The 12,818-nt window shown below is 42.1% G+C and overlaps 2 protein-coding genes across 6 annotated transcripts in view; one reads left to right on the top strand and one right to left on the bottom strand.

The window, feature by feature from the left end:
* cadpsa (Ca2+-dependent activator protein for secretion a) overlaps window positions 1-12,818 on the bottom strand; it is a 185,742-nt gene that overhangs the window by 69,752 nt on the left and 103,172 nt on the right. For 3 of the 5 annotated variants that reach the window (XM_086116892.1, XM_086116893.1, XM_086116895.1), the window contains 3 exons: window positions 11,270-11,338; window positions 7,359-7,465; window positions 2,886-3,042 (listed from right to left, as the gene is read on the bottom strand). In XM_086116892.1, the coding sequence (XP_085973018.1) occupies window positions 2,886-3,042; window positions 7,359-7,465; window positions 11,270-11,338 (333 nt within the window). The remainder of the gene's footprint in view (window positions 1-2,885; window positions 3,043-7,358; window positions 7,466-11,269; window positions 11,339-12,818) is intronic. The other 2 variants (XM_086116894.1, XM_086116896.1) reach the window with 1 other exon arrangement.
* On the top strand, window positions 3,601-5,350 carry LOC147200847 (uncharacterized). Its single transcript, XM_086117360.1, is given in 3 exon segments — window positions 3,601-3,654; window positions 4,489-5,196; window positions 5,312-5,350. Coding segments are annotated over 3 exon segments (801 nt in total).

Raw genomic sequence — 12,818 nt, 5'->3', positions numbered from 1 at the left:
GACATTCTGGCATGCGTTCCTGTTCTGCATGGTACAGTTTGAAGGTTTTCTTCCTGCAGACCTTTGCATACCTCAGCTGGCAGTACTGTTCGTATAATCTCCCTGCATCTGTATGAGGCGAGTGCGTCAAAGTGGGCGTTAGAACTCGTTCAGTGAATCTGGCAGTGTGTTGTTGCTGCTCCTGGTCCATGGTGTTGCGCCACTATAGGAGGTGTGTGATGTGATGAGGCTCTGCTCTTTGGAGTCAGGGGTGTTGTACTCTCCCTCCAGGTTCAGCCTGAATGGTCTCTTAGCTTCTCTGATGGATCTACGTGGTCGTATTGCACTTTTTTGGGCACATCACTATCACCAGAGGCGAATGCAGCGAAGCGTGCAAATGGCATGGGCCATAAATCACAGGCCAGGTGTTTGATTTCAATAGATATCGCAGCACGTGGTAGCGGCAATGCTGTTGATGCATGTGCTGATGTAATCCGTGACAGCTGAGAAGGAGAGATACTCCTCAGATACTAAATTCAGACTAAACGTGAGGTGAGCGTTTTTGGTGGTGCAATCCCATATATAGTCAATGCAGTTCTTGCAGTCGAGCACGGATGCGTGCATAGCGGATTTAACTTTTGTTACACAACACCTCGCAGCAGCCAAAACGCTTTGGCAATGTACGATGTCACACACAGCGTCGTGTACAGTTAGTTTTTGAGTCAAGATTCTACAACAATGGAAGCAAACTTTCTCATCGCTGTCTGTAGCTAGCCGGAGTTCAACAACGCAGCCATCAATTAGTACGGGACAGGGATAGAAGAAAGCAGGCTCGGAGAATGGTGAGCAAGGAAGTTGGCATACCCGATAAATGTATTTACCAGTATTGATTGCAGGAGAAAAGGAGTGGCTCGGCTGCAGTCCGAGGAAAGAAGTACTCTGCAGTGCTATCTCTTCTTGACCTGTTGAAATGCTCTAGTTGTCTGTCAAGCAAAGCTCCCTCCCCTTCTCTGGTGTGCGCAAATGAAGCCGCCGTGTCTGGTACAAACTACAGCAGTCAAACTGCAGTAAGTAAAACAAGGCGGAATGCTCATCTCACGTTTGGTCTGAACCTAGCATAAGACTTCAATGCAGCCCTCACTCTTTAATGAAAGACATCCCAATTTGGAGTGTTAATGCAGTCTTGGAGTACAAGATCAGTCTCTTCATTCCAAACATTTACTGTTTTCTTTGCTGGAGAGTCAGTTTGAGGAGCTGCCTGAAGGAACACCAATATGTGGTCACATTGTCCAAAATGGGGCCGAGGCACAGCATTAAATGTATCCTTCAACATGCTATGAACTTGGTCCAGTGTGTTAGTTAACTATGTTGAAATCTTTACGCGCTGTTGGTATTTTGGGAGAACAGTTCTGAGGTAACAATGGTTGAAATCTTGCGCTGCAATAAATAAGCAGGAGCATAAACAAAAGAAGAACAAGCAAACTCCACACAGGAAGCCTTCTTGTGTGATTGTCATGAGCTAACTACCTGTCACGGTGCCGTACATTTTAGATCAACATAATACATGGACATAACTTATTTATACATAATACATACATTTAGCGTATTTTCTGCACTATAAGGCGCTTCGAATTGTAAGGTACATCTCCAATGAATGGCCTATTTTAAAACTGTATATTTATCATATATAGGGCTTATAAGTTGCATAGAAGCTACAATAGTGGCTGCAATTGCGCTATGCATCCACTAGATCATGCTATGCTAAAGGGAATACAAAACAATACAATACAGCTTTATTTATTTAGAGCCTTCACAACCAATAAAGAAACCCATGAGAACTAGTCACAAACATGGACATGAAACATAAATAAAAATGGCATTACAAAACAATAAAAGTTGATGAAGACAACTGATTCAACAAAAAGGCACACAAATCTCCCGGGCTCACATCCACATATCTTTTGAAGTCTTGCTTGTTTCCTTCTTCCTTCATTTAGTCAGTAGTTAACTACGCTTTTGGTATTATCTTCGTTTCGTAATGGCTGCGCAGAGCTCACCAAGTAGTTTGCTGTTAGAGTGTGTCATGGTGAATGCACATGTCAATTAGTGTCGGGCAGACCCTTTTAGGTAACAATTGGTTCCTGCTAATAATCACCAGGAGATGGCAAAGGCACACAAACAGGGAAACAATTCAACGAGGAATATAAAGAGATGACTCACAATTCGAAGATCCATTGTGTCCACAATTTCCTTTGGACACAACATAGTAACCCCCTATTCTTATTTTGATAAAACACTCCTGTCTTAAAAAATGAATGATGGTGTGTTTCAGAGATGCTGAATTATTAGAACACCTCCCCATATAAAGAACCAGCAGCACCACAAATTTGATGCTTCAAATTAATCACCATCCCACAAAGCACACTAAACTAAATGTTCAACATCCTCATGCTGAAGAAGGGTATGCTTTTACACTGCATTCATTTGATATAAAAGAACCAAAAAAACTTGCAGTCAAACCAATTATACATTTTTGTAATTTTTGAAAGACTGCCAGACAGTGGCCGGCAATGAAGGCATAATTGCAATGTGTTTTAAATGATGGCTATAATGTAATGCTCATGTTATTGTATCGAGTGTACTGTATGCCCAATAATGTTTACGCATTCACACAGAAAAAAGATAAGATAAAACTGTGTAAAAACCAATTTTTACTTGGACCCATTAGATTTGCAAATAGTTGCCGATGAAGGATATAAAATGTTTTCATTTTATATCCTTGAGTAACCATTTTTAAGTGTGAATAAATTAAGTGTGTATAAAATCATATCGATCCTTATTTTTTTCATAATGTGAAGTGTAGCACTAGGTAAGTGGCTAATCTCATTTCCCCTGGCCCAACTCACAGTCAATCCTCAGGAAGTCGTTGAGAAGCTGAAAGAGGGGGAAACTGTCCCAGCTGTCAGGCGGCTGCACCTCAAGAGCTGCATCCATGTCAGTCGAGTAGAGACACAGGAAGGTCTCGGCGTGCTCCACCATCAGGTCTGACCACCAGGCAAAGGCCTTCAGATAGAGTCGAGGAGACGAGTGAGACTCAACTCAAGTCAACTTTATTTATACAGCATTTTAAAAACAACTACAGCTGCATACAAAGTGCTGTACGAAAATGAATAATCTGACAGATAAAAACAACTGCTGCTAAAACAATAAATGAATAACAAACACAAGTGTGTGTGTGTGTGTGTGTATATATATATATATGTGTGTATATATATATATATATATATATATATGTATGTATATATATACACACACACACATACACACAGTATATATGCACACATACTTCTTAGTTGCATTTCCTGTGAATATTTTAAAATAATCTGAAGCAAAACAATGCTGTGCTTGGACACGGAGGAGGCAGCAGCTCCTTGACAAACAGGATATGGAGCTGCAGGACTGAAACCATTACTCACAGCTCCTTCATCAAATCACCCAGAAAAACAAACAGCCCATTGAGTTGTGCCACACTTGCTGTACATCCCCATGGAGGGATCACAGTGGAGGCATGATCAAGGGTCGGGTTGCTGTCAAGCACTTCACAAACATTCACTTTCCTGAATGCGCACTGACTCGTTACTCTTTGAACAACACCCCGAGGAGCTGAAATGTGTGGTAATTCACATCAAGTATCAATGCAGTAATTTTTCCATCAGCTTAGAAGGTGGCGGGATGCACTACCTTTGAGAGTTAGCTCTGAACGACTGAATATGGAATACTTTATCAAGAAGGAACAGATATATTTTGTAATGCGGAGCGCCCATTTAGAGCAACAATTAAATGGTAGTTGATGCTGAAATGCAACGATGGTAATCTGTTCAAGTGGGTGTTGTGAGGTGGCTGTTACAGCATTTTAATCATGGTATTTATTGGCAAACAATATTGATGCCCGCTGACTTTTTCTCACCTCTGCAAGGAGCTTTTCCACTTCAAACATGGTACCCCCACCGTTTACAACAGCAAAAGTCAACAAAATAGTACAACACCGAGTTAGATGTTTACACATTTGTTTTTCTTTGCTTCTATGTCAGTCATTCAAATGTGTACATGACACAGTTTTTGCGCTGCATTGTGGGATCAGTAGTTTGTGTGTCATCAGTCATTCAAAAAAAGTATATTGGTGTTTCCCAGAATGCTTTGCTGGAGTTACAATTATCAACTTTGAAAATGTTATAATGCCATGTTATTTTGTACAGGCATGGCGTATTTTAAGTGGTGTCATTTTGAGTTGTCGACAAGTGAATTGTTGCTATATTTAATGGGGGTGAATACGGCTCTCTAAGTTGAAATGTTCATGCTCTGAATGACACTTTGTTCTGTTGCAGCTTTGCAGTAACATATTAATGCACGTCAGATATAAACTTGATTTCCCTCGAAGCAATGGTCATCTCATATGACTGTACCTCACAGGCATACTGGATACACGATTCATTGGATAGCTCATGATAGCTTAATGAAAGATGGGCTACTGGAACGAAGCGGAGAAGGGTGAGATGCGATAACATGGCTCTGTTGGAATGCTACTACTCAAGCAACCCTAGCCAGAGTGGGTACATGCAGAGAATGTAAGATGAATGGTTACTTTGAAACCCACAGACCACGAAACAACGAGTAGCTCAATGTTCCAACATCCACAAACTTAAGATTGATCAGGTACAACACAGATTCCATGGTCAAGGGCCCCAGGCTGCCAGATCAGAGGAGGAGGTTATACCAGAGTTTGGGAGGCAAGCCCCAATGAATGCAGATGATGAGATTGGGAAGCCAGCCCCAATGAATGAAATGCTGAGCGAGGCAGAGACTCACCTGAAAGCTAAGATCATGGCGAGAATGAAGGCTGGGCAACCTAGAAACCGATTACAACAGCTATGTGAAGTACCACCTGAAAGTCTCATGGAAACTGTGAATGCAGCACTGAGGGCGATCCCTACTGCAACAATCACGGAAACCAATGAGCTGATATACGCTTCAGCATCAGTGATCCTTGGCTATAAGAGCAACCATGGGAGCTATGACATACGTTACCCACCATGGAAAAGACGGTTGGAGGCTCAGATCAAGGCGGCTTGGAAAAATGTGACTCAACTGACGGAGACCCAGAGGGGTGTGATGAAAAGGCCACATACATGGATCACTGAATGCTTGGAATTGTATAAGGTGAACAGGACCCTACGAGCCTTCGTTGTGAACTCGATGAGGATGTGGGAAACCACACTTGAAGCCAATGGCAAGCCACTTACCCAAGTGTCCATCAAATGTGGCATATATCAAGGTGATGCTCTCTCTCCCCACTGCTGTTCTGCTGTGCTGAAGCCCCTAATACAAGTAATCGCCAAGACAGGCTATGGATACCGCCGCAGAAATGGAGCTACGATCAGTCGCCTCCTCTAAATGGATGACATAAAGCTGTATGCTAAGAGCGAAAGGGACATAGACTCCCTGATCCACACAACCAGGATCTACAGCAGCGACATCGGGATGTCATTCGGGCTTGAGAAATGTAGTCGGATGGTGACTAAGAGAAGAAAGGTAGTCCGCACTGAAGGGGTCTCACTCCCTGAAGGAACAATAGCAGACATTGAGGACAGCTCCAAGTACCTCGGTATACCACAAGCCAATGGCAACCTCGAACTGGCAACAAGGAAAGCGGCTACGGCCAAATACCTCCAGCGAGTGAGGCAAGTCCTAAGAAGCCAGCTCAATGGCAAGAATAAAACCCGGGCAATAAACAGGTGCGCCCTGCCAGTGATCAGATACCCTGCAGGAATAATAAGGTGGCCAAAGGAAGAGATTCAGACCACGGACGTTAAGACCCGAAAGCTCCTAACCATGCACGGAGGGTTCCATCCCAAATCCAACACCCTGAGACTGTACGCAAGCCGAAAGGAAGGAGGCCGGGGACTCGTGAGGGTGAGAGCCACTGTCCAGGATAAAACATCCCATCTCCATGAAAACATCAAGGAGAAGGCTCCAACGGATGACGTACTCAGAGAATGTCTCAGACAATGGGGAACAGAAGATGAGGCGCTGGAAGAGGGACCATCATGGGAGGACAAGCCCCTACACGGGATGTACCACCGGACTATAACTGAAGTGGCCGATCTTAAGAAGTCCTATCAGTGGCTAGAGAGGGCTGGCCTGAAGGACAGCACAGAGGCACTCATCCTGGCTGCTCAGAAGCAGGCCCTGAGCACCAGAGCCATTGAGGCCCAGATATACCACACCCATTGAGGCCCAGATATACCACACCAGACAAGACCCAAGGTGTAGGTTGTGCAAAGAGGCACCTGAGACAATCCAACACATAACTGCAGGGTGTAAGATGCTGGCAGGGAAAGCCTACATGGAACACCATAACCAGGTGGCTGGCATAGTCTACCGAAACATCTGTGCGGAGTATGGACTGGAAACCCCAAGGTCAAAATGGGAAACACCTCCGAAGGTGGTGGAGAATGACAGAGCGAAGATCCTGTGGGACTTCCAGATCCAGACTGACAAGATGGTAATGGCGAACCAACCAGATATCGTGATCATAGATAAAGGGCAGAGGAAAGCCGTTGTAGTGGATGTAGCGGTCCCAAGTGATGGAAACATCAGAAAGAAGGAACACGAGAAACTCGAGAAATACCAAGGGCTCAGAGAGGAGCTGGAGAGAGCCTGGAAGGTAAAGGTGACAATCGTGCCTGTGGTGGTCGGAGCACTCGGGGCAGTGACCCCCAAACTAGATGAGTGGTTGCAACAGATCCCGGGAACAACATCGGACATCTCAGTCCAGAAATGTGCAGTGCTGGGAACAGCAAGGATACTGCGCAGAACCCTCAAGCTTCCTGGCCTCTGGTAGAGGACCCGAGCTGAATGAGGGACGGACACCACCCGAGGGGGGGGTGAGACGAGGATTTTTTTTATATATATATATTCTCTATTTGGGTTTTACACTAAAAATGTTGGTTGGCTACCACCCCCGTATATATATATATATATATACGGGGGTGGTAGCCAACGAACATTATATATATATATATATATATATATATATATATATATATATACGGGGGTGGTAGCCAACCAACATTTTTAGTGTAAAACCCAAATAGAGAATAGTGCTGAAACGTCTTTGCAAGACATCTACTGTCCATCCAATTCTGAATTAAAATAATTTAAAATAACATGTCTCTTACTTTAATGGCAATTAACAGGTGATGCATACACCCTTCCCACAAACAAAATATGTTAGGGTGTGTGTGTGTGTGTGTGTGTGTGTGTGTGTGTGTGTGTGTGTGTGTGTGTGTGTGTGTGCGTGCGTGTGCATTCTCACTGACCTCAGCATGGTGCTCCTCATTCTGCTGCAGCACCTCAATTACGAGCTCAGCCAAGCGAATGGTGTCTTCCAGTTTTTTTGCGGGAGTGACTAACCGACCAACATTCTCTGTTGCACAAAGGTCAACTTTTAGAGTCTGATCTGAAACACAATCTTCACCTTCCTTATCAAAGGCCTCGACACAGGTTTAATGCATGCAACCGAAACACAGGTGGCAAGCATCCTGCTGATAAAAAAATATATCACGTTCTTTGACGTTAAGATTTTACATCAAGAACATGCATGCTAGCTTGCCTACTGCCAACAACTGGAAGCTAAAAACACATATTTGTCATTTTGAGTAAGTTTTGTCTTTTAAGTGGTCTTTGGCTCAGATGATAGTAACAGCCCAAATTACTTTGATAATCTTGTGCACGCATTGAAAAAAATGTAGAGAGCTTATCAGCATACCTTAAATCGGTCTGGCGGGTATTTTGAGGATTTTTTTTTTTATCGTCGAAACAGTAAAAGACAGTTACAGTTTTAGAATGAAAGCTTACAAGACTATTCTATCATTACACATTAAATGAGGTCCCAATTCGTGGTGATAGTACAGATTGAGGTCAGTAGTAATGTCCTATTACGTACGCAAGTAATGTGTCACAGCTTTGTCAGTGTGGCGGAGGAGCGATGTCAAACATGAAGAGAAAATATGGTCGACACGAGTGATGCAAACAACATTCAACACTCATCATGCAGTAATGTAGTGATCTTGTGTTCGAAGAAAATGGTGGAGTTTTATCAAGACTTACATCTGTTCCATAATCATAACCGGGCTTTTCGTATTCAGCTCTCACGGTAAATCCATATTGATACGATCAAGCAAAATTGCTCAACTGTGCAAATTATGTATAAAAAGCTTCATTCGATGAAAGGTTTGAGACTGCCCTACTGGGATGCATCTCTATCATGTACAGTGAGTGGAATGGAATTATACCATGGCAACATCTACTGACAGGCTGTTTTTACTTTTCATTGATTGATGCCTGATCCTAATACACACACGCACACATAAACTTTTTTTTTTAAATGCCAATCTTGTTTTGGTTTCATTTTCATGGCCATGGTATAAGCATGATAATGCACTCCAATGTATTTTGGACTGTGATGCAGTAGCATCATTGCATGAATAAATATTACCACCACAGTATCCATTTGAGCTATCGGGCCATCGGCTTGTGCATTATCATTTACAATCGAGTTGTGAAGTGGGTAGGTGGAGTTGTATTATATGGCTCGGATTCTGAGCTGTAAATATCAGATTCAGTACTTGCCTTTGGAACATTTCCTATTTTTGAATGAGCACAAAACAAATCTTGTAGTCAAAGTATAAACATTAGCACATCACAACATTCAGGAAACAAATGGGTCAACATCCTGTCAGAGTCAAAACTCAAGAAAGAAGATCTCAAAATGATATGGAAATAGTAAGATTGGATAAACCACATCACAGGAAAGTAATACTTAAAACTGACCAGTACTGTCTTTGAAAAGGCAGAATTTGACCAGCTGTCTCAAGAACCCCCCACCCCCGCCCCATTCAGTCCACCAACTGGCACAGGCAAGTGGTTGAGTGACGATGTTTGGCAAGACAAGTGGCTGATAGTTACTTGCCCGCAGGAACTCAAGTCATGTTAACATGGCTGACAGCTCCCATAGAATGGGACTTCTGTACTGTTATAATGAGGACTTGTTAGGACACCCCAGAGTAATGTCTCTCAAGCCAGAAGGTCAGAATTTGGTGGCACAGTTTGTCTTAGATTATTGTACATAGCTGGCTTTTGATCTCCCCTTAGAAACACTATTTCACGATGCATACAACCAATCAAATTGTTTCTTCTTTCCTGTAATAGTTTAGTGTTGCGCCACTAAATGGGAAATACAATATCTATCCGGGCACATGAAATCAGATCAGTCCCTGAAGTTGTAGTGGTAAAAATACTGATGCCAGAAAGAATGGTTTGAACATAATTCCTTGTGATTCTGCTAAATCAGAACGGGTTTATCTCAATGGGAGATTCCCATGCACCAAGCCCACTCTGCATAATATGGTGAGTCGTATTTTTCATGCACTTTGTATTTACGCTGTATTTTATTTTGAAGACACGTTTAAATGTTTCCATAGTGACCACAGAGTGTTGAGGCCAGATAGGACGTTTCTCATGTCATGATTCGTGTTTATTATTATGTTGAGGAAAAGACCACCGTTTTCATGCAGATCATATAATATTTTGTTGTATTTATTCGGCCTTAAAGGCCGGTCCGAGATTATTGTCTGACATTAAACCGGTCCATGGGGCAAAATAGGTTGGGAACTGCTGCTCTAAAGTCTCGCTGAGATTGCCCAATTTTGAATTCTAACACATTTTTAGGGAACAATATGCACTTACATGACAACGTTTTTCATGTGTGAAATGAACGCCTGAAATCACATTAGTTTTACTTCTTCTAATCTTTTTTTTACAACACTGACTCTAAAAGCGGAACAACTTCAACAAGGGGTGTTGAGGGAAAACAAGAATGAGTTGAGAGGAAGAATCGATACTGGAGATTTGAAGTCGGGCGAGTCACATTCAAGCAGCAAATACTTCAGCATAACTAACCATTTGCCTTGTTACCAAAGTTCAAGATATTTGTTTTTGACACGTTACCTTCTGTGTGTATTGAAGAATGCTAAAATCTTTAAAAAATGGGTTAGGATCTGTTCTGTGTAGTCATTTGTGGATAATTGGGCACAGTTAAAATTTGATGTTGACCTATGACCTGTTAATTGTGTTGAACCTTCAATACTCTCCTGTGGACATAATAGATGACTGCTCTGTCTGCCTTTCCTGTCACTGGGGCTGAAACGCTCTTTCGTCGTTGTTCCTTTTCAGCCTCAGAATATTGAGCTGGCCCATGACTGGGAATAAAGATCCCAATGGGGCATTTTCCATGCTTTTCCTAGCCTATCATCTTGTCCATTTTACCTCCAAAATGTGTGAGAGGAACTGTGGCACAGGAATAGATTATCAATCCATTTTCATCCCAATTTACTGTTGGCTTCTTCTAACCAACCATGTGTTCAATGCACTTGATGAAATTATCTTTCATACACTTTACACATTTCAGGCAGACTAAGGTATGGTTGACTAAAGTAAACATCTAGAGTAACAAATTAAGGAGAACCTATGTTCTGGCCAAGGTAAAGCTGATAGTAAATGAAGAATAGACATCACCTGAATCCTCCATTTTTTCCTGACATTTGTCCACTTTTGAGACAGGTGACAAAGAAGGAGAGGAGGTAGATAAAAGAGGGAACAATTTAGGGAGGAAGAGAGAAATGCAATGTTCATTTTGTAGAATCAGAAAGTACCGGTGTATGTTTAAAAAAAAAAAAAGAGAAGAGAAGAGAGAAGAACAGAAAACTCAAAGGCCCTGAATTTTGAGACAATCTCGTGTTGAACAAAGCAGCAAATACCCCAAAGGTTGTCATTTACAGAATGAAGGCCAACATCGTCAGCCGGCGATGTGATTAGTTCTGACATCATTCATCTCGTAGTTTATTGAATGGAGACAGCGGTATGTTTTTGACCTCTCGTGTGTATCATGATCTTAAACAAGGAAGCGGATACACATAAGCAAAGTAAAAATGCATTCAAGTTGCAGACAGACAATGAGCTTTTGGGAAGTACTGCAAAACCACGATCAAAGGCAGATTGTGCAGGAAGGCTGTCAAGAAATTGACAAGTACACCATTTCAGACGAAAAACAAAAGATTTAAGGAAGTTCAAAAACAACACTCTACGGCTACTTGTTGTGGTGGCTGTGCATGCTGGATGCAAGAGAAACATGAAGGTAGAAGATAAGCTGGGAAATGAGGGAAGTACTCACGAATGGTTAAATCCATCACTTGAGACGCCAAGCAGAAGACAGGATGCTCATACATCTCTCTCTTTTTCCCTACAGAGAAAGAGGGAGGACACCGAGGCATGCGACAAGCCCGGGTCAGAGGGAATGACCATTATGGTCCGGAGGGCTCGACCAAGGCTTTCAGGGTCGATTCGAAACCATTTTGTTATTACGTGAATTGGGTATTTTAAATTTCAGGCAAATAGGCCTTCTTGGGTCAAACATACAAAGCAGTATCAGTTTGTGCCCTACATGTACTGTATGGTTATCCAATGAATCCTTTGTACACACTGTACGAGTACCGTATTTTCCGGATTATAAATCACGCTGGAGTATAAATCGCATTTTGGGGTGAAATTTATTTGATAAAATCCAATACCAAAAACAGACATGTCATCTTAAAAGGCAATTTAAAATAAAAATAAAATAGAGAACAACAGGCTGAATAAGTGTACTTATGCTAACGTGACATAACACATAAACAAAAAACGGAGAATGTGTTCACGTAAGATATTAAGAGTAATTCAGATAACTATAGCATAAGGAACATGCTAACAAGTTTAGCAAACCATCAGTCTCACTCCGAATCACTAAATCCAATGAAGTGTTCATCCTCTGTGTCACTTTTAAACAACTCTGCCATCTCCGGAGGTAGAAGATGTGACGTTTCCTCTTCTACGTCGCTTACGTCAGACTCATCGTTGATTTATCAACACAGCTCTAGAGCGCCCTCTTGTGGTTTAATGTGAAAATAACATGAAATCAAACAGCAATGTGTTAATAATTTCACACATAAGTCGCTCCAGAGTACAAAAGTCACACCTAAACTATGGAAAAAAACTGCGACTTATAGTCCGGAAAATATGGTATGTCATCACACGCTTACGCTTGTGTGGTGGGTGTGTTGCCACTGAAGAATTGTATTTTTGGGAATCAATGATACTTGAATTTTCAAGTTGCCAAATTGACAAGGTACTGTATATATTTTGCATGAAACTGTTCACATTTTATTTTGTAATTATAAAGATCAAGGGCCTTAATTTTGTGCCCAGCCCAAGTCTACAAGCGTAATCTAACTTTGCATTTGGTGGAGTTTGTTTTCTTTTGATATTTTTTTTAGGCTGGCGCAGGTAGAAGGGGACGGTTATGCCCTTGTCTGTCGCTGTGGAAGGGAACGATGCCAACTTGTTTGCCATCCAATGGAAGCGGCTCCCTGCATTCCCTCTAAATTCAATGCAGAGAGTCACTCGGTCTACATGAGATAAGATAAGATAAGATAAGATATCCTTTATTTGTCCCACACTGGGGAAATGTGGATGCAAGAGATGAAAAGTACATTTCAAAGGGAATTGCACGATCTTCTACTTGCGGCTGATATAAAGTTAGCCGCTTTAAGGTAGACATGGAGACTGCCTTCTACCCAGATCGCGCATCCATTTGAGACAACGCTCTATGAACTGATTTCTCTGATGACTCGGAGGGATTGCCTCATGCCGTTGTCATATTTATGAATGCAATACGACGTCATCGA

Source organism: Hippocampus guttulatus, chromosome 8 (assembly GCF_054856545.1).
Source record: "Hippocampus guttulatus isolate MCC_2025c chromosome 8, RoL_Hgut_1.0, whole genome shotgun sequence".
Classification (NCBI taxonomy): Eukaryota; Metazoa; Chordata; class Actinopteri; order Syngnathiformes; family Syngnathidae; genus Hippocampus; species Hippocampus guttulatus.
Note: the sequence above shows the minus strand (reverse complement) of the source record. Positions and strands in the feature narration are given on the sequence as shown.